This window comes from Pogoniulus pusillus, chromosome 6, assembly GCF_015220805.1.
Source record: "Pogoniulus pusillus isolate bPogPus1 chromosome 6, bPogPus1.pri, whole genome shotgun sequence".
Lineage (NCBI taxonomy): Eukaryota > Metazoa > Chordata > Aves > Piciformes > Lybiidae > Pogoniulus > Pogoniulus pusillus.
In genome coordinates, this window is record NC_087269.1 from 29,596,355 (window position 1) to 29,623,900 (window position 27,546).

The window sequence follows — 27,546 nt, forward strand, 5'->3', positions numbered from 1 at the left end:
AGCTCCTCTTTCCCACCACCCCCAGCTCCCTCTCTGCCTGGCTGCTCTCAGCCACTCAGTCCCCAGCCTGTAGTGCTGCTTGGGGTTGTTGTGGCCAAAGTGTAGAACCCTGCACTTGGCCTTGTTCAATCTCATCCCATTGGCCTCTGCCCACCCTTCCGGACTGCCAAGATCCCTCTGCAGGGCTCTCCTACCCTCCAACAGCTCCACACCTGCTCCTAGCTTGGTGTCATCTGCAAAGTTACTGATGGTTAATGGTAAGCTCTGATGATCTTAAAGATCTTTTCCTACCTAAACGATGATCTGATAGTATGAAGCACTCCTTCCATGATGTGGTAGCTGCTGCCTGACCTGAGGAGTTGGGATGTGCATGGAGGAAGGTAGCTTCAAGGCCAGGATGAAAGGATTGGTGGGCTGTATTTCTCAAAGTTGTCACCTTTTCCAGAGAGTTTTCCAAGCATCTGCTTGCTTCTCCTGAAGCTTTTGTTTGCTTCTCAAAGGGTGAGAAATGTACCCTTTCCAAAGCTGGCTGCCTTGGGTTCAGATTTCTGGCCGTTTTCTCTAAGCCTTGCTTTTACTGCAGTCCTATCTTGGAGATCAAGAGGTGCTACCTCAACTCCAGAAAGATAAATCAAGCAGAGATTTCACTGCATCTTCATTATAACGAGGCAGAATTCATCACCCAGCACATGTTTTGAAGTCTCAGAGAGTTACGGTGACAGTCCAAGGCCAATTTGCTTACGGAGCCAAAGCCTGCAGACAAAAATCTGACCGCTGGTACCGTTTCCTTCTGCCTTTGGGACTTGGATGTGCATACCAAAGCATGTGCTGGAGCACACAATACCCTTGCAATGTTTGTGATGGAGGTGGCTATATTTATTTCTTCCCCTGAAGTGAGTGGAGCAGCTGGGCCATAGGCAAGCTGTAGCACTGGAGGTTTTATATTCCAAGCGAGACTGAGAGCCTCTGGGATGTTTCAGCCTTTTGTAAGGCACAGATGAGATTTCAAACAAGACGTGAATGGATCCTGCTCAAACTTCACTTGAGCTACTGAAATTTGCTGACTGGTTTGGGTTTTGGGTTGGCTCTTTTTGTTTTGCCCCATTTTCTCTATTCATATTGATCAGCTTGGCAGGGGTGGCTGGTGGAGGAAGCAGCTCTCAGAGGTGGCATTTTACACTCTGGCTCATCTCGGTTACTGGAGCGGAGCTGACGTTGTGGTAATGGAGCAGTTCAGCTCTGATGTTCTCATGGCTTCTCCGTTAGCATTGCTGGCATCGTTGCCTTTACTGTTCTGGGGATGTCTTACACCTTACAGGTGTAAGTGCCAGGACTGTCCTGGGACATTTGGTCCATAGATGTTGCAAATCTAACAAGCTTTATCTCTGACCTCCTATTAATTGCAGAGCAGCTTCTCATTTCTAATTAACACAAAGCTAAGTTACCTGGTCTGGGTGAGATGCAAACTACTGCGTGTGTCACCTTACCCATAAATCATTAATTTGCACCAAGTGGCAAAGCACCTCATTAATTAGATTCCTGGGGTCTTCCTTCTCTTCTTTTGCCCCAGTGTATTTCTAGAAAGAGGAGAGCGATGAGACTGATGAAGGGACTGGAGGGAAACTCTTATGAGGAGAGGCTGAGGGACCTGGGCTTATTTAGTCTGGAGGAGACTCAGGGGGGAACTTTAGCTCTGGCCAGTCTGATCTAGGGTAGGGTGTCCCTGCCCATGGCAGGGTGTTGGAACTAGATGATCCTTGTGGTCCCTTCCAACCCCAGCTGATTCTGTGGAGGAGACGTAGGGAGGACCTTTTCACTCTCTACAACTACATGAAGGGAAGTTGTAGTAAGGTGAGAGTCAGGCTCTTCTCCCAGGTAACTTGTGAAAGATGAGAGGGAATGACCTGAAGCTGTGTAAGGGGAGGTTTAGGTTGGATGTTTGGAAGCCAAGGAGGTGGTGGAGTTGCCATCTCTGGAGGAGTTCAGGAGAAGACTGGATGAGGCACTTAGTGCCATGGTCTGGTTGACTGGATAGGTCTGGGTGCTAGGTTGGACTGGATGAGCTTGGAGGTCTCTTCCAACCTGGTTGGTTCTATGCTGTTTGGATAGGGCTGGGTGCTAGGTTGGACTGGAGGAGCTTGGAGGTCTCTTCCAACCTGGTTGGTTCTATGTTGTTTGGATAGGGCTGGGTGCTAGGTTGGACTGGAGGAGCTTGGAGGTCTCTTCCAACCTGGTTGGTTCTATGTTGTTTGGATAGGGCTGGGTGCTAGGTTGGACTGGATGAGCTTGGAGGTCTCTTCCAGCCTGGTTGATTCTATGATTCGAAGCACTTCCTCACAGGAGAATTTAGACACTGGAATGGACTGCCCATGGAGGTGGTGGAGTTGCCATCGCTGGAGGTGTCTAAGGAAAGGTTGGATGTGGCACTTAGTGATGTAGTCTAGTCCATGTGGTGGTGTTAGGTCATAGGCTGGACTTGATCTCAGAGGTCTATTTCAGCCTCAATAATCCCGTGATTCTGTGTAGCCAAAAGGAAGCAGTGTGCTTGAGGATGATGGGTCAGCTTCATCTTCTGATCTCCTCAGTCCTCCTGAGCAGGAGATTGCAGTGAGTATATGCTCCTGTTTTTCCAAGTGGAGGAGAGCTGATGCCCATCTGACTGATCTCACTGGAGCTCCTACTGGTTCATTTCATCCACTAAGTAGAAAGTAATCCTTGGAGATAAGATTTGGTTTCATTCTTCACTACTCTCCTTGCCAGCAGACCTGGTTAGTACTCGCTGGACTTGCAGCAGCTCTCAGTTTTATCACCTGCCCTGGATTTCCCTTTCTGGGAGTGATAGCAACATTTTTCTCTCCTGATGGTATGTTTTGGCTTCATTATCCCCCAAACAAGCATTGTCCAGTCTTTCCAAGGGAACCTGCAGCTCTTGCTGCAGCTGGATGCTTGGTCTTTATGTGCCGCTGGCAGATGCCTCTGAAAACATGGATGTCCAACATCCCTGCTGCTCCATGGGTTTAGGTGGCAAAACACCAGGCCCCTCATCCTATCACCAAAGGCTCTCCTAAACAGTCCCTCCCCAGTCTTCTTGTAGGTGCCCTTCAGATATTGAAATGCAGCTCTAAGGTCTCCCTGGAGCCTTCTCTTCTTCAGCCCCAATTAGAATCATAGGATCAGTCAGGGTTGGAAGGGACTTAATTGATAAGTCTCTAAGCCTGTCTTCAGAGGAGAGGTTCTCCATCCCTCTGATCATGGCCCTCCTCTGTACCCACTCCCTCAGGTCCATGTCTGTCTTGTGCTGGGGGCCCTAGAGCTGGATGCAGTTGTCCAGGTGAGGTTTCAGCAGAAGAGAGTGGCAGAAGCACCTCTCTCAACCTGCTGGCCATGCTGCTTTTGATGGTCTCACCATAACTTGGTCATCTGAGGTTTTGCCTTCTACTGAGCCATGCTATTCATGCAGAGGAGAACTGGGTGGTGTTTCCTTTGATCTGTGAGTGTTTAGTTAGTTAAAAAGTGAACTCTTGGTGGTTTTGTTTTTTTTTTGGAGAGGAGTCAGGGGGAGGCAAGAAAGAACAAAGGAAATATTCTTTATTCTTTCTGGGCTGTTTCTTACTTCAAACATTAATTAGAAAAGGATATTCCCTGGATTTAGAGTTTAAACTTTGTGACAGAAATGTTAATCAAGGCTGCATTAGCAAGATTTTCCTTCAGGAGTGTGAGGTCACAGAATCATAGAATCAGTCAGGGTTGGAAGGGAGCACAAGGATCAGCCAGTTTGAACCTCCCTGCCATGGGCAAGGACACCCTACCCTAGAGCAGCCTGCCCACAGCCTCAGCCAGCCTGGCCTTAAACACCTCCAGCCATGGGGCCTCAACCACCTCCCTGGGAAACCCATTCCAGCCTCTCACCACTCTCAGGATCAACAACTTCCTTCTCACAGCCAGCCTCAATCTCCCCACCTCCAGCTTTGCTCCATTCCCCCTAGTTCTGGCACTCCCTCACAGCCTAAAAAGTCCCTCCCCAGCTTTTTTCTAGGCCCCCTTCAGATCCTGGAAGGCCACAAGAAGGTCACCTGGGAGCCTCCTCTTCTGCAGACTGCACAGCCCCAACTCTTTCAGTCTGTCCTGACAGCAGAGCTGCTGCAGCCTTCTGAGCATCCTCTTGGCCCTCCTCTGGACACACTCCAGCATCTCCACATCCCTCTTGGAAAAGGGGCTCCAGAACTGCACTCCACTGTCACCAGCACCTCTCCTTCTTGGAGATGGTGCTTGAGGCTATGGCCTAGTGATGAAGGCTGCTGGGCTGAAGGTTGGACTGGCTGATGCTGCTGGTCCTTTCCAAGCAGAGTGATTCCTAGTGGTGAGATGTTGTGCTGAGGGCTTTTGTTTAGTCAAGGACTTGTCAGTGTGAAACCAATGATTGGACTGGATGAGCCTGAAGGGCATTTCCAATCTGAGACATTCTGTGACTCTGTGTGATCCTGTGATTCCTCCTCCCCGTGGTAGGGGGTGAAGAGGGAAGGACAGGTGTCACTAAAAGCGACTGAGGCTTTCTGTCAGAGCAGCTTCTACGAGGGCACTTTGCCTCTTCTTTGGGTGCAAACAAGGGCTGGAGCTGCATTTGCATAAAACTCATTAGAAACAAAAGTACAAGTTTCATAAATCTTGTGATAAATTAACACAGTATTGTTCCCAACATGATGTATTAATTTGAGGATGAAATGAATGGCTCTGTGATCATTGCTGGTAATTATGAGGCTCCTAGGCAGTTTGGAGAGGAAATTACTTTTAAGAGGGCTTTTTAAGTGCAGGAACTCTTTCTTTACACCAGGAATGTCTTAGCAGATCCAAATTCCTTCCTTTTCAAGTAGGTTTTTTCCCCCCTATTTTTTTTCCCCTTGTTTACTCTCCTGATTTGGGTTTGGGTTTTTTTGTTTTCTTTTGGATGCATTTGTATTTACTTCTCTCTTTTTTCTTTGTGCTGATGCAGCCAGTTCCTTCCCAAACAAAAGCCTGACTTGAAATTCTGTCTACGTTCTTCCTTGTCCTAGGGACAGACTGTAGGGTTTGTGATAATCCAGTGGGCAGGAATTGCTTCATCCCTGCCTGAGCAGGCAGGGAGTAAAGGCAGGCAGGCAGACACCCCCTGAGCCTGCTGCTGTTTGCTCACCCAGGGTTGAGTGGTTTTTCAGTCCTTTTTTTCCAGGCAGATCTCAAGATACCACAGTGATAATAGAATCATTAAGATAGAAGTCAGTGAGTGGCAGAACACTGTCATGTGCCCAGGGAGGTAGTGGATGTCTCATCCCTGGAGGTGTTCAAGGCCAGGGTGGATTAAGCCTTGAACAACTTGGTCTAGTGGAAAGTGTCTCTGCCCAAGCTAGAGAAGTTGAAACTTGATCTTTAAGCCTTGATGAAGCCTTGACCAACCTGATCTAGTGGAAGGTGTCCCTGCTCAGGTCAGAGGACTTGAAACTAGATGATCTTTAAGCCTTGATGAAGCCTTGAGCAACCTGGTCTAGTGGAAGGTGTCTCTGCCCAAGCCAGAGAAGTTGGGACTTGATGATCTTTAAGCCTTGATGAAAGCTTGAAGGATGAAGCCTTGAGTAACCTGGCCTAGTGGAAGGTGTCCCTGCCCAAGCCAGAGGAGTTGAAACTAGATGATCTTTAAGGTCCTAAGCCACTCTATAAATCTGTGTATCATAGAATCATAATCATAGAATCATAGACTCAACCAGGTTGGAAGAGACCTCCAAGATCATCCAGTCCAACCTAGCACCCAGCCCTATCCAATCAACTAGACCATGGCACTAAGTGCCTCAGCCAGGCTTTTCTTGAAGACCCCCAGGGACGGTGCCTCCACCACCTCCCTGGGCAGCCCATTCCAATGGGAAATCACTCTCTCTGTGAAGAATTTCTTCCTAACATCCAGCCTATACCTACCCTGGCACAACTTGAGACTGTGTCCCCTTGTTCTATTGCTGGTTGCCTGGGAGAAGAGGCCAACCCCACCTGGCTACAATGCCCCTTCAGGTAGTTGTAGACAGTAATAAGATCACCCCTGAGCCTCCTCTTCTCCAGGCTAAACAGGCCCAGCTCCCTCAACCTCTCCTCATAGGATTTGTGTTCCAGGCCCCTCACCAGCTTTGTTGCCCTTCTCTGGACATGTTCCAGCACCTCAACATCTTTCTTGAATTGAGGGGCCCAGAACTGGACACAGCACTCAAGGTGTGGCCTGACCAGTGCTGAGTACAGGGGAAGAATAACCTCCCTTGTCCTACTGGCCACACTGTTCCTGATGCAGGCCAGGATGCCATTGGCTCTCTTGGCCACCCGGGCACACTGCTGGCTCATCTTCAGCTTAAGATGAAGTCCAAGTGTCAAGCCACCACAACCATGTCCACTAAACTCTGTCCCGTGGTGCCATGCCTGCACACTTGAACACCTCCGAGGACAGTGACTCCACCTCCCTGCAGCTGTTCCAATGCCTGACCACTCTTGCAATAAAGGAACTTTTGCTGATATCTGACCTAAACCTCCCCTGGTGCAATGTGAGGCCATTTCCTCTTGTGCTATCAGTAGCTGCTTGAGGGGGGAGAAGAGAGCACCCCCCCCCACTCTACTACATCCTCCTCCAAATACCTGTAGAGCTCATTCTACTACAGCACATCTGATTGCAACAGCAGCACACCAGCCAAGCTGGAGAGTTTAGGTTGCTGAACCAAGCCAAGGAGAGGCCAGCAAGTGAGCAGAGCCTGTGACCTCCATCCACTACAAAGATACAGCACTGGCATGGAGATACACACTTGAAAGTGGGTTTGGAGAGCTTGCTTGATATCTGCATTGCTCTGAGAACTGTTTGAAGGCTGATGGAGGGAAATTGCTCTGCCTTAACCGTGTTGATTTAGGTGTTGACTTCAAATGCCTCTATGTGTGCCTGCCTGCACGGCACCTATGAGGAAAGCCTCAGGTATTCTGTTTACCTTGATGATAATGTCACAGGAGTTCAATATGCCATTGATTTTTTGGGGTAAATTTTTCCCCCCTCTCATTTCTCACTGAGTTAGCTAAAGTACTGGGTAAATAGCAAAGGACACCCCAAAAAGCCCTCTGTTAGAGCTGCTGCTTCATAGAATCACAGAATGGCTTAAGTTGGAAGGGACCTTAGAGATCATCTACTCCAACCTCCCTGCCATGGGCTAGGATGGCTCCCTACTACACTTGGCTGGTCTCATTTAACCTGGCCTTGAACACCTCCAGGAAGGAGGCATCCACTGCCTCCCTGGGCAGCCATTTCAGAGTCCCACCTTTCTCATACTAAAGAAAGAATTTCTTCCTAAGATCCAGTCTAAACCTACTCTCCCTCCTTGTCCTGTCACTACACACCCTTATGAAAGGTCCCTCTCCATCCTTCTTGTAGGTATTGGAAGGCAGCTCTAAAGCTCCCCTGGAGTTTTCTCTTCTCTGGGCTGAACCACCCCAGCTCCCTTAGCCTGTCCTCATAGCAAAGGTGCTCCAGCCCTTGGATCATCTTTGTGGTTCCCCTCTAGACTCACTCCAACAGCTTTGTGCCCTCCTTATGATGTGGACACCACAACTGGATGCAGTGGGAACTTCTCGATGGGAATGCTTGGATCTTCTTCACCTGCTGCTGTGCTCTTAAACAGCTTTAAACACCACCTTTTAAAGCCTCCACAAGAGCTGGGTGGAACAAAGGCAGGTTGTGCCTCTCTCCAAGGTTTACTGCTGGTTGTCAGGTCTGCTTATGGATTTGGTCTTGATGCTGACTCCCCGCTTCAAATAACTAAATGCAGCAGAGAAATTGCAAGCTCTGTCTCCCACTTGGCTTTGAGGGACTGAAGGACTAGGGAAAGCTCTCTGCTGTGCCTTTTGCTTCTCAGCTTGACAAACTCTTTCAGAAATGGGTTTGACTGTATTGATTCATTTTTTTCTCCTCTCTGTCACCTCTCTTTTTGGCTCCTTTCTCCTCCTGTATGTGATGGGCGATGGCAGTAGTGCATTGAGCAGGTTCAGTAAAGGGCCACAAAGATGAATAGAGGGCTGGAGAACCTCCCCAGTGGCAACAGGCTAAAAGAGTTGGGGTTCTTGAGCCTGAAGAAGAGATGGCTCCAGGGAGACCTTAGAGCAGCCTTCCTCTCCAACTAAGGCTGAGAGAATTGGGGTTGTTCAGCCTGAAAAAGAGAAGGCTCCAGGGAGAACTTAGAGCAGCCTTCCTCTACAACTACATGAAAGGAGGTTGCAGTGAGGCTGGAGCTGGTCTCTTCTCCTGAATTGCTAATGGTAGGACAAGAGGAAATGGCCTCAAGCTGCATCAGGGCAGATTTAGGTTGGCTGTTGGGAGGAAGTTGTTTCCTGAGCAGGTGGTCAGGCACTGGCACAGGCTGCCCAGGGAGGTGGTGGAGTCACCATCCCTGGAGGTGTTTCAAAGAGGAGTGGATGTGGTGCTTGAGGCTGTGGTCTGGTGATGAAGGCTGCTGGGCTGAAGGTTGGACTGGCTGATGCTGGTGGTCCTTTCTAAGCAGAGTGATTCCTAGTGATGAGATGTGCTGAGGGCTTTGGTTTAGTCAAGGACTTGTCAGTGTGAAACTAATGATTGAACTGGATGAGCCTGAAAGGCTTTTCTTTGATTCCAGTACCTGAAGTGGGCTACAAGAAAGCCAGGGAGGGACTATGTGAGCTCAATAATGCTTTCAAAGGGGCTACCTTAAAAAGTACATATTCTTTAAGTATTTAGTTGAGTTGCTGATAACTTTGATCACACTTTTCACACCATAGTGTGTGGTGGCAATATTTACTTAAGGTATGGTGGGATGGGTTGTATACCCTGTTGCTTTTGCAGTTTTGCTTGTCCAACTGTTTATGAGCAGTTCCAGATACAAAACCTTTTCAACCTTTTTTTTTTTAAAGCCTGTGTTTTGTTCACAGTGTTCTATGACTTTGAACAAGGGTTTGTAGAGATAGGATGAGAGGGAATGGATTGAAGCTTGAGGAGGGGAGACTTAGACTGGAGATGATGAAGAAATTCTTTCAGTGAGGGTAGTGAGACACTGAAACAGGTTGCCCAGGCAGGTTGTAGATGTCCCCTCCCTTGGAGGTGTTTGAGGGCAGATTGAATGAAGCCTTGAGTGACCTGCTCTAGTGAAAGGTGTCCTTGCCTATGGCAGGATGGGTTGGAATTAAATGATCTGGGCACAGGGGAACCAGATGAAGTTCAACAAGGACAAGTGCAGAGTCTTGCATCTGGGAAGGAATAATAAACTGCACTAGAATAGGTTGGGAGGTGATCTGCTGGAGAGCAGACCTGTGGAGAGGGACCTGGGGGTCCTGGTGGATAACATCCATGGCACAGCAATGTGCCCTTGTGGCCAAGAAGGCCAATGGGATCTTGGGGTGTATTAGGAAGAGTGTGTCCAGCAGATCAAGGGAGGTTCTCCTCCCCCTCTACTCTGCCCTGCTGAGAACTCATCTTGAATACTGTGTTCAGTTTTGGGCTCCCCAGTTGAAGAGGGACAGGGAGCTGCTGGAGAGGGTCCAGCGGAGGGCTATGAGGATGATGAGGGGACTGGAGGGCACTGCCTGATGAGGAGAGGCTGAGGGACCTGGGGCTTTTAGAGGAGATTTGATCAATGTTTCTGAATATTTGAGGGCTGCTCAGGAAGGGGGGACAGGCTCTGCTCACTTGCTCCCTGGGATAGGACAAGGAGCAATGGGTGTAAGTTGCAGCACAGGAGGTTCTGCCTCAACACAAGGGGGAACTTCTTCACTGTAAGAGTCCCAAAGCACTGGAACAGGCTCCCTAGAGAGGTTGTGGGGTCTCCTTCTATGCAGGCTTTCAAGGCCTGTCTGGATGTGTTCCTCTGTGCTCTGTGTTAGATAGTATTGTCCTGCTCTGGCAGGGGGGTTGGACTTGATGATCTCCTTGGGTCCCTTCCAACCCCTAATATCCTGTGATCAAGATCCCTTCTAACCTAAACCATTCTATGCATCTATGTGCATCCTGGACCATCTAGTTCAGGATTTCCTCCCCCCCCCCATAACTGGTGATAACCTCCTGGTTTCTGATGGCAGAAGCTGCTCTTTCCTCACTCATATGAGTGAGGGTCATATGAGACCCTTCTCTGAGTGGTGCTGGTAACTTCCCACCTATTTTTCACTCACTGCACAGCACAGTTAGTAGAGCAGACGTGGCTTTGGTGGTGGAGCAAACTGATGCTTCCCAGGAGCAGCTGGAAAGAGAAGCATGTAATGCTGAGCTCAGTTTGAATTGTAGGAGTGGAAACTTTCTCTGCTGTGTGCTTCTGGAAAGTTTGGGCTCATGTGATTGAGCCCTTTCTGAGAAGGAGGCCAGAGAGTATCTGTTGAAGTTGTGTTTATGGAAATGAGCTGGCAGCCACCCTCTCTGCAACAAAGTCTTGGACATCACAGGTCATAGAGTGGCTTAGGTTAGAAAGGACCTCGAGATGATCTGCTCCAACCTCTCTGCCTTGAGCAGGGACACCTCTTAATGACACTTGGCTGCTCAGGGCCTCATCCAACCTGGTCTTGTACACCCCCAGGGAGGAGGTATCCACAACCTCCCTGAATAACCTATTTCAGAGTCCACCACCCTCGTACTGAAGAACTTCTTCCTGAGATCCACCCTAAACCTGCTCTCCCTTAGCTTAAAACCATTCCCCTTTGTCCTATTGCCAGACACCCTTATGAAAAGTCCTTCTCCAGGCTTCCTGTAGGATCCCTTCAGGCAGCTCTAAGGTCCCCCTGAAGTCTTCTCTTTCTCAAGCTGAACAATCCCAGCTCCCTCAACCTATCCTCATAACAGAGGTGTTCTGGCCCCCTGAATGGAGGTGAACGAGAAGGTTTCACACCTGTGGTGTGCTTTTAGGTAGCCAGGAATGATGGCCAAGGCATTTTAATCTCAATGTGCTTGTGTGTGATGAGTTTTGCTGTTATTTTTCCACCCAAAGTATTTTCCATCTGCAAGGAATGAGGTCTTGCCAGCAGAACCAGCCTGGGGAATGCAGTGCTTAGCCTTTTGGAACCCCACATCTTCTGCATTAAGCTGGGGTGTGGACAGGGAAAGTGCTTCAGGAGGCTGGGCCCAGCTGGGAGGAAGGTAGGAAGGAAAGTGGAGAGGCTTTGGTGCCTGCAAGAGATTTCTTGAGCCCAAACATGCTTTGGTTCCTCTCCTAGACCTACAAATGTAGGTATGGTGCCTATGTTTGTATCCCCTTTCTTCACACCAGGTAGGCTCTCCTGTGCACTCCCTGTGTCCAGTGCTGGGAAAGAGATGAAGCTTTTCCCCAACACAGGAGCAGCTCCTATTTGCTTTGACCTCCTCCTTGGAAACTAGATTCTGTTTTCCTGACTAGGGAGTCACTGTCCTCTCCTGTCCCTCACGTTGCTCAGCAGCACAGGAAGATTGGCATTTCATCTTTTCTTCTCAAAAACCTTCAGGAAAAGCTCAGTGAAGATAAATATATATATATTTTTCCCCCCCTTAGTTTATCTTCTTTTTTTTTTTCTGAAAGATGAAAGAGAAAATGAATTACAAGCAAAGAAAAGGAGCAGGTGAAAAATGAGAGGACCAGGGTTGGAATTTCAAGATCAGCTTCATCATATCCCCGACACTAAAAGCATCAGAGGACAGGCTGCTGTGATGAACTGAGCTCATTGGAGATGCCTATGCTGGAGCAACTGGGGCAGGAAGAGCAGGGCTGCTGGCTGGTAACTGGCATCCAGGGTGTGGATGGAAGTGAATCACAGAATCAATGAATTGTTTTGGTAGAAAATGATTTCTAAGCTCAAGTTAGAATCATAGAATATCACAGAATCAAGCAGGTTGGAAGAGACCTCCAAGCTCATCCAGTCCAACCTAGCACCCAGCCCTATCCAATCAACTAGACCATGGCACTAAGTGCCTTCTCCAGGCTTTCCTTCACCACCTCCCTGGGCAGCCCATTCCAATGGCAAAGTTCAATCATCAGCCTAAGACTGCTGTGGCCATTAAACTGTGTCCCAAAGTTCTATGAGAGAGATGAACTTGTACAGCCTGTAGGAGGGGAGGCTCTGGGGAGACCTTAGAGCAGCCTTCCAGTACCTGAAGGGGGCTACAAGAAGCATGGAGAGAGCCTGTTTGCAAAGGCCTGCAGCGATAGGACATAGGGAGATGGCCTCAAACTAGAGAAAATCAGATTCAGAATGGATGTTAAGTACAGGCTCTTTACTACGAGGGTAGTGGAACACTGGACCAGGTTGCCCAGGGAGATGGTTTGGGCTCCATCCCTGGAGATATTCAAGGTCAGACTTGACAAGGCTATGGGTAACCTGATCTAGTTGAGGATGCCACTGCTGACTGCAGAGGAGGTTAGTCTGGATGACCTTCAAGGGTCCCTTCCGTCCTGATGCAGTCTATTATTCTGACTGCCTTTGCTGCCCTTTCAACCCAGACCATTCTATGTCTGCCTCCACCTCCCTGGGCAACCTGTTCCAATGTCTCACCACTCTTTCTGTTAAGAAATTATGCCTAATATAGAAACATAGAATCAATCAGGTTGGAAGAGACCTCCTCCAAACTCATCCAGTCCTGGCCAATCAACCAGACCATGGCACTAAGTGCCTCATCCAGGCTTTGCTTCAACACCCCCAGGGATGGTGACTCCACCACCTCCCTGGGCAGCCTGTTGCAATGTCAAATCACTCTCTCTAACCTAAACCTCTTCTGGTACAATTTCAGGCTGTCCCCTCTCATTCTGTAACCTGATACTGTATTCCTGATACTGATAAATGGTTGTCCCATCTCCCTGCCAAGGATGTGAGGAAGCAGAGCCAAGGAAATCTGGTGGCAGCTACTTGTGGTGGTGGTCTCAGTGTAAGAGAGGACTCTCTGCTGCAGGGGGTGGATGATAAATGGTTTTTATGTAAATAAATTTGTGCTGGTTTGAGGAGCTGAATAGCAACTGAGGCTTCTCTGTGCCAGCTTTTGACCTTGGTTGAGGACCACAGCCATAAGGACTGTATCCCTGCTGCTTTCCTCCCTAGCATGCCCAGTGCCTTCAGGGTTGGCAAACTCTAAACTGTTCTCTGTGCTGGTGGCAGAAGATGAGGAGCCAAGAAGCTGGGTGGTGACTGTGCCCACAGATATGATCCAGAGCTCAGGAGGGGTGAGAAATGATGAGCCAAGGAGAAAGAGGCACTGGCTCTAAAGGCAGGGATTAAAATGCTTTTAATATTAAAGTGTAGCTGATGCCTGAAGTCTTCAGCCCAAAAGCCAGTGCAGTCAGTGGAGAGACTCCTATTAACTCCACTTGAGTATGGATCAGACCTACCTTTTAAAAGAGCATCTTATTAAGCAGCTGATTAGAAACTTGCCCCTTCTGTTGGATCCCAGAGCCCTCCATCCCAGCCCATTCCTGTGCAAACGGTGTCAGTGTCTTGCTCTGGTAGCCTCTTCATGCTCTGCTTCTTTCCCTCCTGAACCCCTCCAGGAGCTCTGGGATCTTTCTGGAGAGTCTGCTTTTTCTCCTTTCTCATCTCCCACTCAAAAGCAAAAGTAATGAGGAGGGCATAGCTCCTTCACCTGCTTTTCTCCTTGGCAAAATGGAAGGGCAAGAAAAGTGCACAAAGTTCGTAACGCGAACAAGATCCTGAGACAGGAGTTTATACACGAGGAGAAAAAACACACCCCATCAAGTAGCCAAACCTTTAAAAGTTAATAAAATCCCAAGCAGGAACCATGCTAAAATGCAACAACAACAACAAAAAAGAAACCCCAAGGTCAATCAAAGTTCAAGATGTGCGGAAAGAAGGAAATCTGTGTACGTGAGAGAGAGGGAGAGAAGTAGCTGTGATTGAGAGAGAGGAGACAAAAGGAGACAAGATAAATTGTGATTATCTGGTGGAATCAAGGCACTTAACTGCCCTGTCTGATTCTAGAGGGGAAACAAATGGAGCCTATAACTTTGCACTTCGAAAGGATAATTTGTTCCTCTTTCCTCAGCCCTAACTAGAGCCATGTTGGCACTTGGGCCTGTGGTAGCTCAAAGGCCTCAGTGTGGCCCTAGGGAGAGCCAGGGCATGTTATTTGTCTTTGCAAGAGCCCTGAGAAGGGTGTGTGGCTGACATGGAGATCTCTGGGTTTTGCATACCCTGTCTGAGTGAGGCCTTTCTGGTTTTGATGGTTTTCTAGGGATGGATGTGGTGCTTGGGGGTATGGTTTAGGGTGCACTTTGTAGAGTAGGGTTATCAGTTGGACTTGGTGATCATAGAATCATAGAATTGATGATGTTGGAAGAGACCTCCAAGCTCAGCCAGTTCAACCTAGCACCCAGCCCTGGCCAATCAACCAGACCATGGCACTAAGTGCCTCAGCCAGGCTCTGTTTCAACAGCTCCAGAGATGGTGACTCCACCACCTCCCTGGGCAGCCCATTCCAATGCCAATCACTCTCTCTGCCAACAATTTCCTCCTAACATCCAGCCTAGACTTCCCCTGGCACGGGGGGAGTAGCTGAAGGAGAGTAGGGTTAGAGTGGATCTGAGGAAGGAGTTCTTCAGTGTGTGGGTGGTGAGACTCTGGAATAGGTTGCCCAGAGTGCTTGTGGATGCCCATTCCCTGGAGGTGTTTAAGACCATGTCTTGGGTTCAAATGCAGGTTCCCAGAGACTCTTATAAATTTGGTAGACCCAATGACAATTTATAGAATTTATAGAGTGCCCTCCCCTCTTCCCCCTCCTTTCCCCAAAAGACAGGGAGAGAGAGAAAGGTAGGGACACCCAAATAAATCAATCTCACTCGATTTGGAAGTTAAAAAGGAAAAGTTTAACAATAACTTAGAAAAGGTATTGGAGGTAGGGGAGTTTACAAAGGATAAGGAAGGGAAAAAACAGCAAAATACAAACAGGGGATGGATACAACCCGAGTAGTGTGATGGTGTCTCTGCCACGTGGTGTGCTGGTATGCAGTATCAGTGTATGTGTGTGTAGCGTGAACGCAGGAAAAGAGGGAGAGGAGCAGGAAGTGCTCCTTTTTTATACCACAGGAAGTGGGGGGAGTGGGCTAACCATCACCTGGAGTGTGGCCCACCCCTGGGGAGGGGCCAAGACCCCTAGGGTCAGGTTCAGGGTTACTCCCCCAGGAGTGTTAACCTTATACAGGCCAGATTGGATGTGGTCTTTGGCAGCCAAGTGTAGTTAAGACGTATCCTTCCCCATGGCAGGGATAGATTGCCCAGAGTGCTTGTGGCACCCTTCCTGGAGGTGTTTAAGGCCAGATAGGATGAGGTCTTTGGCAGTCAAGTGTAGTTAAGAGGCATCCTTCCCCATGGCAGGCAGATGGGAGTAGATGATCTCCGAGGTCCCTTCCAAACTAAGTTGTTCTGTGATTGCTGACTGGTGGACAGGTAAGAGAATGGAGAAAGGAGCTCATTGTAGGGCAGGGTAGAGTTTAAGATGTGATGCAGTACAGCTTATGCTTGAACATTCTGAGCTGTCCCATCTATGGCCTAGTGATGTTTCTTGTTTCTGACCAAGGAAAGTAGTTGAGAAGAGAATAGGCTCTGGAGGTTCCTCATGGTTTTTGCTTTCCTCTTCTACAACTACCTGAAGGGAGGCTGTAGCCAGGTGGGGTTGGACTCTTCTGCCAGGCAACCATCACCAGAACAAGGGGACACAGTCTCAAGTTGTGGCAGGGGAGGTCTAGGCTGGATGTGAGGAGGAAGTTGTTGTCAGAGAGAGTGATTGGCATTGGAATGGGCTGCCCAGGGAGGTGGTGGAGTTGCTGTGCCTGGAGGTGTTGAAGCCAAGCCTGGATGAGGCATTTAGTGCCATGGTCTGGTTGATTGGACAGGGCTGGGTGCTAGGTTGGCCTGGATGATCTTGGAGGTCTCTTCTCAACCTGGTTGATTCTGATTTTTCTGAAGTCTGTCCTTGCTGTTGATGCTGTGGGAGTAGAGAGCAGCCAAGCCCAGTGTGCTGCTTCACAGGGATCGATTTCTGCACACCTGCAGGCTGACAGGAGTGAGAAATGGGGGAGGGATGATGCAGCCTGCCCAGAAGTGCTTTGTTCTCCAGGTTATCCTGGATTTAGGAGCTGAACTCCCCAGCAGTGGGAGGTAGCTGTAGTGCAAAGGGAGAGCAAGGAGTTAAGTGTTCACTCGCTGGCTGATTTCTTTCTTTCTCAGCACACAAACCATGAATGTGACTATGATTAGAACTGGGTGGGAGATGGTTTCCCTATTCAGCAGGATTTTTAAGCTCCTTTCTCTTCCACTGAGATGCGACCAAGATGTTTCAGAGTTTGAAGTATTTGTGCTTCTGGAAAGAATCGCAGATATTTCTCTGACCCAGGTTTTCTTGAGTGAGATGCAAGAGGGGAAAGTCTGTTTCTCCCCTTAACTCTAGCAGAGTAGAGAGCTAAGGCCCTGGGTTTATCTTGCCCTACTTACTGCCTTTCACTGTTATGTGGGCAATTACCGTCCTGCTTCTTTTGTGGGCAGAGGAAACCTTTGCCCAAGGATGACTTCAGGTATGCTCTAAACTACAACCAGCAGGAAGCTTGGTTCATATCAAGGCTCTGAAGAATCATGGAATCAATCAGGTTGGAAGAGACCTCCAAGCTCGTCCAGTCCAACCTAGCATCCAGCCCTGGTGAATCAACCAGACCATGGCACTAAGTGCCTCAGCCAGGCTTTCCTTAAGCACCTCCAGGCACAGCGACTCCACCACCTCCCTGGGCAGCCCATTCTAATGCCAATCACTCTCTCTGCCAGCAACTTCCTCCTAACATCCAGCCTAGACCTCCCCTGGCACAACTTGAATCTGTGTCCCCTTGTTCTGTTGCCGCTTGCCTGGCAGAAGAGACCAACCCCACCTGGCTACAGCCTCCCTTCAGGTAGTTGTAAACAGCAATGAGGTCAGCCCTGAGCCTCCTCTTCTGCAGGCTGCACACCCCCAGCTCCCTCAGCCTCTCCTCACAGGGCTGTGCTCCAGGCCCCTCACCAGCTTCCTTGCCCTTCTCTGGACACCTTCCAGCACCTCAACATCTCTCTTGAATTGAGGAGCCCAGAACTGGACACAGCACTCAAGCTGTGGCCTGAGCAGTGCTGAGCACAGGGGCAGAAGAACCTCCCTTGTCCTGCTGGCCACACTCTTCCTGAGCCAGCCCAGGATGCCATTGGCTCTCCTGCCCACCTGGGCACACTGCTGCCTCATCTTCAGCTACTCTCTACCAGCACCCCCAGGTCGCTTTCTGCCTGGCTGCTCTCAGCCACTCTGTCCCCAGCCTGTAGTGCTGCTTGGGGTTGTTGTGGACAAAGTGTAGAAACCTGCTCCTGGCCTTGTTTGATCTCATCCCATTGGCCTCTGCCCACCCATCCAGCCTGGCCAGGTCCCTCTGCAGGGCTCTCCTAGCCTCCAACAGCTCCACACCTGCTCCTAGCTTGGTGTCATCTGCACACTTACTGATGCTGGACTCAATCCCCTGCTCCAGATCATCAATAAAGATTTTGAAGAGGATTTGGCCCAGCACTGATCCTTGGTGAAGGTCAGAAGTGAAGGGTCACTTTGTATCTCTGGCCTTGGCTTCTCTGGAGTGATGAGACATTTACAGGTGAACTGGCTGATTGCAGTGGTTTGGATAAGAGCTCTTATTCAAAGATAAGAAGGAATGGCCTCATGTTGTGCCAGAGGAGATTTAGGTTGTGCAGGCAAAATGTCTTTCCTGAAAGGATAAATAAGCCTGGACCAAGCTGCCCAGGGAGATGGTGAAGTTCCTGTTCCTGGAGAGATTCTAAAGTCCTTTAAATGAGGTGCTGAGGGACATGGGTCAGTGCTGAGTTTTCAGTCAGATTTTCTAATCTTAAAGGTCTCTTCCAACCAAAACAGTTCTGTGATTTTATGATTCTGGGGTTTGGGTTTCTGTTCAAAAGTTCTTTAATCCTGACCTGTCACTTGCACCTGTGTTGGTGAAAGGAGTTCTGTTTCTGGTGGTTGATTGTAGATGCTCTTTCCCAAACAACTGCTGTTCCTGCCCAAATGGAAACTTCCTTGGGGCTGGCCACTCAGTCCTGCTGCTCTTTCATGCTCTGGAATAGTCATCAAGTATTAACATTTTGTCCTCTTCGTCTTGGATGTGCTTGAGATGCCCTGAGTCATCTCACTCTTCTTTATCATGAATGAAGCAGCTCAAGCTTTTAAAGCCCTTTAAGTGAAAAGCACTTCTGCTAGCTCTTGAATGCTTGTGACTTCCTCTTGCGTCCAGTCCTAAAGATGATGTGACCAGCCAAGCAGTTTGCAGAGCTGCAGCCTTGGCAGGACCAGGTATACAGCCTTAAAGTCAATCTTTTTAGTGCCCAAACTGCAGCCTTGGCAGGAGCAGCCAAGGTATGCAGCCTTAAAGTCATTCCTCTGAGTGCCCAAACTGCAGCCAGGGCAGGAGCAGCCAAGGTATGCAGCCTTAAAGTCATTCCTCTGAGTGCCCAAACTGCAGCCTTGGCAGGAGCAGCCAAGGTATGCAGCCTTAAAGTCATTCCTCTGAGTGCCCAAACTGCAGCCTTGGCAGGAGCAGCCAAGGTATGCAGCCTTAAAGTCATTCCTCTGAGTGCCCAAACTGCAGCCATGGCAGGAGCAGGTATACTGCCTTAAAGTCATTCCTCTGAGTGCCCAAACTGCAGCCTTGGCAGGACCAGGTATGCAGCCTTAAAGTCAATCTTTTTAGTGCCCAAACTGCAGCCTTGGCAGGAGCAGCCAAGGTATGCAGCCTTAAAGTCATTCCTCTGAGTGCCCAAACTGCAGCCAGGGCAGGAGCAGCCAAGGTATGCAGCCTTAAAGTCATTCCTCTGAGTGCCCAAACTGCAGGCAGGGCAGGAGCAGCCAAGGTATGCAGCCTTAAAGTCATTCCTCTGAGTGCCCAAACTACAGCCTTGGCAGGAGCAGCCAAGGTATGCAGCCTTAGTCATTCCTCTGAGTGCCCAAACTGCAGCCATGGAAGGACCAGGTTTACAGCCTTAAAGTCATTCCTCTGAGTGCCCAAACTGCAGCCATGGCAGGACCAGGTTTACAGCCTTGAAGTAATTCCTCTGAGGGCCCAAAAAGCATTGTGGCTCTGCTATCCAGCACATGGGAAGAACAACTTGCATGCTTGTGCCTCCAGGCCTCTCAGAACAGCTGGTTTCAGGATGCTCTTCTCTGCAGCCTTTTTTGAGGGCATTTGGATGCAGGGTCATGAAAATAGATTTTTACCAAATGAGAATGACAGAAAGAGAAGAGCTGGAAGGGACCACTGGAGATCATCCAGTCCAACCCTCTTGCTAAAGCAGGGTCACCCACAGCAGCTTGCCCAGGATCACAATGGTCAGGTAGGTTTGGAGTCTCTTCAGAGAAGGAGGCTCAACAATCTCTGTAGGTATTCTGCTCCAGGGCTCCAGCATCATCACACCAAAGAAGCTCTTCCTCCTGCTCAGATGGAACCTCCTGGGTTTGAATTTGTGACTGTTGCTCTTTTGTCCTGTCACTGAGCATCACCGAAAGGCATCTGACCCTGTTCTCTTGACTCTCTCACCTTTTAGATACTGATGGACTAGTTGATTGGACAGGGCTGGGTGGTGATAGGATGGACTGGATGATCTTGGAGGTCTCTTCCAACCTGCTTGTTTCTGTGATGAGCATTGATCAGATCCCCTTTCAGGCTGCTCTTCTACAGGCTAAACAGCCCCAAGTCTCTCAGACCCCTCAGCATCTTTGTAGCCTCCACTGGATTCTCTCCTTGTCTCTCTAGAACTGTGGAGCCCAGAGCTGGACCTAATACTCCCAATGTGGCCTCACTAGGATGGAGGCTTCACCTGGCTGCTCATTCCCCTACATTATTTGCTGTGCTGTTACCTAAGCCTATATCAACAGCAACTTTGTCATGCTAGGATGTCCCTCCAAGCAGAGCTGGTGGCTTTGGGACCTTGCCAAGCAGCTCAGCCCTCACTCAAACCTGCATCATCGATGCCATACAGCACTAAACCTTTAATCAAGAAGTCACACAGCGCCAAGTCAAATGCCTTACAGGACTTCATTATTTCCTTGCAGTTGCCTTTATCAGCCAAAATTGTAATCTCATCAAAGAGCACAATCAGGTTTGTTTGACAAGGCCTATTTTCCATGGAATGGTGTTGACTGGCCTTAATTATGATCCTATCGTTTAATTGGTTATTAATGGAACAGCAGATCAGCTTTTCCCATTATTTCCAGCATGATTGATATCAGGCCAACTGCTTGGTAATTGCTGCAGTAGCTCAACTTGCTCAGCAGTGCTGCCATGTTCAAGCCTTGGTCTGTTGGAGCTTCCCTCCTCTTCCCACATGGATGAGATGCTGGCATCTGTTCTCTTAGAACAGAGAAGGGGAGGCTGAAGGGAGACTTCATTGCTCTCTACAGCTCTGTGAATGGAGACACAAACCCTATGAGGAGAGGCTGAGGGAGCTGGGGGTGTTTGGCCTGCAGAAGAGGAGGCTCAGGGCTGACCTCATTGCTGTCTACAAGTACCTGAAGGGAGGCTGTAGCCAAGTGGGGTTGGTCTCTTCTGCCAGGCAAGCAGCAACAGAACAAGGGGACACAGTCTCAAGTTGTGGCAGGGGAGGTGTAGGCTGGCTGTTAGGAGGAAGTTGTTGTCAGAGAGAGTGATTGGCATTGGAATGGGCTGCCCAGGGAGGTGGTGGAGTCGCTGTGCCTGGAGATGTTCAAGATGAGACCAGCTGAGGCACTTAGTGCCATGGTCTGGTTGATTGGACAGGGCTGGGTGCTAGGTTGGACTGGATGAGCTTGGAGGTCTTTTCCACTCTGCTTGATTCTGTGATTCTATGATTGGAGTGAGGTGGGATTGTTCTTTTCTCCCTGGTGTCAAATGATAGCCCCATAAGGAGAGGCTGAGGGAGCTGGAGGCATTTAGCCTGGTGAAGGGGAGGCTCAGGGCTGACCTCATTGCTGTCTACAACAGCCTGAGGGGAGGCTGTAGTCTTGCTGCACTCCTGGGGTTGAGTGTAAAGGAGGAAGGGATAGCATGAGCACTTGGCCAGGAGCTGGGTAAGACCAGGAAAATACTGTATTTCATAGAGTTGGAGAATACCTTGAGTGCTGTGTCCAGTTCTGGGCTCCTCAATTCCAGAGAGATGTTGAGGTGCTGGAAGGTGTCCAGAGAAGGGCACCGAAGCTGGTGAAGGGCCTGGAGCACAGCCCTGTGAGGAGAGGCTGAGGGAGCTGGGGGTGTTTGGCCTGGAGAAGAGGAGGCTCAGGGCTGACCTCATTGCTGTCTGCAACTCCCTGAAGGGAGGCTGTAGCCAGGTGGGGTTGGTCTCTTCTGCCAAGCAAGCAGCAAGAGAAGAAGGGGACACAGTCTCAAGTTGTGGCAGGGGAGGTGTAGGCTGGCTGTTAGGAGGAAGTTGTTGTCAGAGAGAGTGATTGGCATTGGAATGGGCTGCCCAGGGAGGTGGAGTCGCTGTGCCTGGAGGTGTTGGCATTTAGTGCCATGGTCTGATTGATTGGCCAGGGCTGGGTTATAGGTCAGGCTGGATGATCTTGGAGGTCTCTTCCAACCTGGTTGATTCTATGATTGGACAGGGCTCACAGGGTTGTGTTCCAGGCCCCTCACCAGCTTTGTCACACTGTCTTCAGCCTGTAGCACTGCTTGGGTTGGTTGTGGCCAAAGTGTAGAACCCTGCCCTTGGCCTTGTTCAATCTCATCCCATTGGCCTCTGCCCACCCATCCAGCCTGGTAAAGTCCCTCTGCAGGTCTCTCCTACCCTACCACAGCTCCATACCTGCTCCTAGCTTGGTGTCATCTGCAAACTTACTGATGCTGGACTTAATCCCCTGCTCCAGATCATGAGTAAAGTTATTGGACAGGCTTTGTCCTAGTGCCTTTTTGCTCTCTGGGTGGGTGGGCTCCATGTATGCTGGAATGACTGCCCCTTGCTGCAGCTGCTGTGTGTAAAACAAGCTCTAGCTCTGTGTCTGGCTCCAGGTCCTACTGAATCCCAAAGCCTTGAGGCACCTGTGGGCATCACATCCATGCTTTTGCCCTTGGGGTGCTTGCTTTTAACCTGGAAGTGTTGCTACATCAGCTGGTGGTGGCCTTTGGTGGAGGAAAGTAGGATTGATAGATGCTCTTCTTGGAAGAGGCAGCCGGATGGTGGAGGTTTCTCTTCCATCTCTAGTGGGATGGCTGTGCTGCTGTTGATCTAACATGACTTTTGATAAGGGTGAGGGAGGAGAGGAGCTGTGGTTCAGAGAAAATTATTAGACCCATGCACAGCTTGACTCTCCTTGCCTCTCAAAGCATTGTAGCACCACGTGAAGACAGCCTGCAGATGTTTTAAGGGAGGAAGGCAGAAGACCTGCATTCCCTGCCAAACAGAATGTTTCCAGGATTTTACAGGATGTTAGGGGTTGGGAAGGACCTCTGGAGATCGAATCCAACCCTCATGCCAGAGCAGGACCATAATCTAGTGCAGGTTACATAGGAGTGCACCCAGGCAGGGGTCGAAAGCCTTCAGAGAAGGAGGTCCCACAACCTCTCTGGAGAGCCTGTTCCACTGCTCTATGACCCTTACAGTAAAGAAGCTCTTCCTCACATTGAGAGAGAAGTTTCTGAGTGGTAGTTTATACCCATTGCTCCTTATCCTATCACAAGGCACAACTAAGAGCCTGTCCCCACCCTCTCGACCCCCCCAGCCCTTAGATATGTAGAAACATTGATTAGATCCCTTCTGAGTCTTCACCAGCTCCAAAAGCCCCAGGTTCCTCAGTCTTTCCTCACAGGGCACATGATCATCATCATAGCCCTCTGTCCCATTCTGCTCATAATTTCTTTCCTTTCTGTCTCTTAGGTTCCTCAGTGACTCAGCTGCTGGCCCGGGACCTGGACGATGATCCGCTGGTGTTCGGTGTGGTTGGGGAGGAGGCCAGCAGGTTCTTTGCAGTGGAGAGCATGACTGGTGTTGTCTGGCTCAGGCAGCCCTTGGACAGAGAGGTAATGTCATCTGCTGCTGAGAGTGGTAGAACCATAGGACTAATCAGTCAGGGTTGGAAGGGACCACAAGGATCAGCCAGTTCCAAACCCCCTGACATGCCCAGGGACACCCTACCCTAGAGCAGGCTGCACACAGCCTCATCCAGCCTGGCCTTAAACACCTCCAGCCATGGGGCCTCAACCACCTCCCTGGGTAACTCATTCCGGGGTCTCATTATCCTCATGGTGAAGAGCTTCTTCCTGACATCCAGGCTGTATCTCCCCACCTCCAGCTTTGCTCCACTTTTCCTAGTCCTGTCACTACCTGACATCCTAAAAAGTCTGGAGGAGGCTCAGGGTTGACCTCATTGCTGCCTACAACTACCTGAAGGGAGGCTGTGGCCAGGTGGGGTTGGTCTCCTCTGCCAGGCAAGCAGTAAGGGGACACAGTCTCAAGTTGTGGCAGGGGAGGTCTAGGCTGGATGTCAGGAGGAAGTTGTTGTCAGAGAGAGTGATTGGCATTGGAATGGGCTGTCCAGGGAGGTGCTGGAGTCTCCGTGCCTGGAGGTGTTGAAGCAAAGCCTGGCTGAGGCACTTAGTGCCATGGTCTGGTTGATTGTCCAGGGCTGGGTGCTAGGTTGGAGTGGCTGAGCTTGGAGGTCTCTTCCAACCTGCTTGATTCTATGATTCTATGGTGGGGGTTGGAAGGGACCTCCAGAGGTAGTCCAAATCCTCTGCAGAAGCAGGATTGCTTAGAGCAGGCTGCACAGGAAAGCATCCAAGAATCTCCAGAGAAGGAGACTCCATAATCTTTCTGAGCAGCCTATTCCATGGCTCTATCACCCTCAAAGTGAAGAAGATTTCCTCATGTTGAGCAGGAACTTCCTGTGTTCCAGCTTGCATCACTGCCTCCTACCATAGGGTGCCAGTGGGAAGAGACTGGAACCACCTTCCTGTCAACCCACCCTTCAGGTATTTCTAAACACAGAAGATTCCCTCTCAGTCTGCTCTTCTCCAGGGGAAACAGCTGCAGGTCTCTTAGCCTTTCCTCTTGAGACAGCTGTTGGAGTCACTTCATCATCCTCATAGATTCCACTGGACCTTCTCTAGTATTTCCCTGCCTCTCATGAACTGGGGAGTCCAGAATTAGACACAGCACTGCAGATGTGGTCTCACAAGGACAGAGGAGAGGAGGAGGAGAACCTCCCCTGACCTTCTTAATGCACCCCAGGAGACCATTGCCCTTCTTTAAAGGATCACAGGATGTCAGGGACTCAGAGATCATTGAGTCCAAACCCTGCCAAAGCAGGACCATAATCTTGCTCAGGTCACAGAGGAACACATCCAGACAAGCCTTGAAAGTGTTCAAAGAAGGAGACCCACAACTTCCCTGGGGAGCCTGTTCCAGTGCTCTGTGACCCTCACAGTAAAGAAATTCCCCCTTGTGTTGAGGTGGAACCTCCTGTGCTGCAACTTACACCCATTGCTCCTTGTCCTGTCCCAGGGAGCAGTGAGCAGAGCCTGTCCCCCCTCTCCTGGCCAGCCCTCAGGTGTTTATAAACATTTATTAGATCCCCTCTCAGTCTTCTCTTGTCTAAAATGCACCTTGTTGGTCTGTGGATAACTTAGTGTCCACCATGCCTCCAATGCCCTTTTCCATGGAGCTGCTTTCCAGCAGGTCAGTCCTAACCTGAATGGGTACAGGGAGTTATTCTTCCCCACTCTTTAGCTCTTCCTTTGCAAAATAGTGAGGGTAAAGCCCATTAACCCAACTCAGGTGTGGACAGTAGGTCCAGGTTGGAGCCATACAGATGTTATTGTGCAAGGGAGGAAGGCCCCTTGAGACCCCACTTGGAGTACTACATCCAGTTCTGGTGCTCCCATTACAAGAGGGATGTGGAGATGCTGGAGTGTGTCCAGAGAAGGGCCAGGAGGATGCTGAGAGGGCTGCAGCAGCTCTGCTGTGAGGACAGACTGAAGGAGTTGGGGCTGTTCAAATCTTATCAATGCTTATAAGTATTTTAAGGGTGGGTGTCAGGAGGATGGGCCCAGGCTTTTTACAGTGGTGCCCAGTGAGAGGACAAGAGGTAATGAGCACAAACTTAAACATAGAGAAAGTTCCCTCTAAACAGGAGGAGGAAGTTCTTTACTTCGAGTGTAGTAGAGCACTGAACAGGCTACCCAGAGAGGTGATGGAGTCTCCATCTCTGGAGTCTCCATTCAAAATCCACCTGGACACCATTCTGTGCAACATTCTCATGGGTGACCCTGCTCTGGCAGGGGGATTAGACTAAGTGAGAGGGCTGGAGCAGCTCTGCTGTGAGGACAGACTGAAAGAGTTGGGGCTGTGCAGTCTGCAGGAGAGGAGGCTCCCAGGTGACCTTCTTGTGGCCTTCCAGGATCTGAAGGAGGCCTACAAAAATGCTGGGGAAGGACTTTTTAGGATGTGAGGGAGTGCCAGGACTAGGGGGAATGGAGCAAAGCTGGAGGTGGGGAGATTGGGACTGGAGGTGAGGAGGAAGTTGTTGATCCTGAGAGTGGTGAGAGGCTGGAATGGGTTGCCCAGGGAGGTGGTTGAGGCCCCATGGCTGGAGGTGTTTAAGGCCAGGCTGGATGAGGCTGTGGGCAGCCTGCTCTAGGGTAGGGTGTCCTTGCCCATGGCAGAGGGGTTGGAACTGGCTGATCCTTGTGCTTCCTTCCAACCCTGACAGATTCTATGATTCTAAATGATGCAGCTTTGGCTGGGAAAGGACAAACCAAATAGAGAGCAAGGAAAAGAAAGTGTTTGAGGGTTTTTTCCACTCTTTCCCCCTCCACCTCCCTGTGCCAACAGCTGCTGGCATGAGTCATAAATCTTCTCTCATTCAAAGCCTACTGCTTCCCAATACTTATGATACCAACCTTTAGCCAGGGAGGGTGATTGATAGATTTTAGGTGTTTTTTGTTGGAGAGTGGAAAGGGAAAGAGCTGAGCAGAGCTTGAGTGCATGACTGGGATGAACTGGCAGAGGAGCTTGTGCCCATCAACTGATCTCAGGGGCTCAAAGTCTTGCAATATGGGGAAGAGAGTGAAGACAGATGTGTGCATACCTTGATGTGGATAAGGGAAAGGTGTAAATGGCAGTTCTTTGTGGAGGAAGCAGGATGGAGTGAGAGGGATGGAACACTGCCCTGGATGCCTGCAATCAAAAAGTCAGGGGTGAGAGAGCCCTAAAAAGAAAAGTGGTGGGGAAGAAAAAGCAAGAAATCAAATCCTGTACAATGAAAGTGGAAAAAAAAAAGGTTTGAAAAGGGAGAGGGAATCATAGTAAGGTAAACAATGCAGGGAAAGGGGAAACAGAGAAAAAGGAGAGGAGGCAACACACATTTTAAAAGGTTGGCTCCTTTTAGTCCCACTAAGATCAGAAGCAAAACAGGTGTTAAACAAAAAGGGAAACCCTGAGTCTGAACACGGTGATGTGCTAAAATGAAGGGTGGAAAGAGAAATTCACCTGTGGCAGCTGGCTTTGATTATTTTTTGGAGTCATTAAAATCTTAAGTGCTCAATAGGTTGCTTCTTTCTTCCTAGTTCTCCTTTTTCCCTTGCTGCTTTGCCCCTCATGGTGGTACTGATGAGTAATGGAGAGACAGAAGTGGAAGATGCTGATGCAGTAGGGTGGGATGTCACAGGGAGCAGAAGCTCTCCTCTCCATCAGCATTTCAGCTCTTCATTTTGCCTGCAAGCCTTGCCCTAAGGCAGGAGCTAGGAAGGGCTTGGAAGTCCCCAACTGTTTGCATGCAGGGACAGGAGGGGTGCATGCTCTGGTGAGCTGAGCTGCCCCTCAACCACTTCTCCAAGTTGAATTCACTACCCTGGTGCAAGCAGAGCTCCTGGACTGGGTACCAGAGGCTGCTGCCTGTCCCTGAGCTGATCTTATTAGGAATAAATCAACCACATCTGCAGCATGGAGAGCCATTTCAAGCTTGCTTTCCAGCATGATGCTGTGGAAACATTGAGTTGCTGTGCTCTGGCAGGGATGGGGTACTGGGGGTGGGGAGGGATTCCTGGGGCTAGCTGGAGTGCGGTTATCAGATCGATGAGGTGCTCCAAGTCCTGCTGCCCATCCCTGCATCATTTCTTGATAAAATGTGAACAAAACAATTGCCAGTGGAAATAAAATGGCCAGGAAGAGAAATCTTCCTCCACTAGCAATGTCCTCCTTGCCCTGACACTAAAATAATCCCCTCTTCCCTACTTGTCCTTCACCTCAGTGGTGGTGACTTTAATATATTGCCATTTAAGACCGAGCTGTTAATTTCCTCATGATAATGTTAATAAGCTGTTCAAGAAGGGTAGGGATCTGCTTGAGAGGGTACAGCAAAGGTCTACAAAGATGATGAGGGCACCAGAACATCTGGCTGGTGAAGAAAGGCTGAGGGACTTGGGGCTTTTTAGCCTGGGGAGGAGAAAACTGAGTGGGGATCTTATCAATGCTTATAAATATTTAAAGGGTGGGTGCCAGGAGCATGGGCCTAGGCTTTATGCAGTGGTGCCCAGTGAG

The 27,546-nt window shown here is 49.6% G+C and overlaps 1 protein-coding gene across 3 annotated transcripts in view; it reads left to right on the forward strand.

Annotated features, from left to right (window-relative positions):
* The window catches only part of CDH23 (cadherin related 23), a 370,794-nt gene that overhangs the window by 66,267 nt on the left and 276,981 nt on the right, over window positions 1–27,546 (forward strand). For all 3 annotated transcript variants that reach the window (XM_064145069.1, XM_064145066.1, XM_064145068.1), the window contains exon 5: window positions 22,885–23,027. In XM_064145069.1, the coding sequence (XP_064001139.1) occupies window positions 22,885–23,027 (143 nt within the window). The remainder of the gene's footprint in view (window positions 1–22,884; window positions 23,028–27,546) is intronic.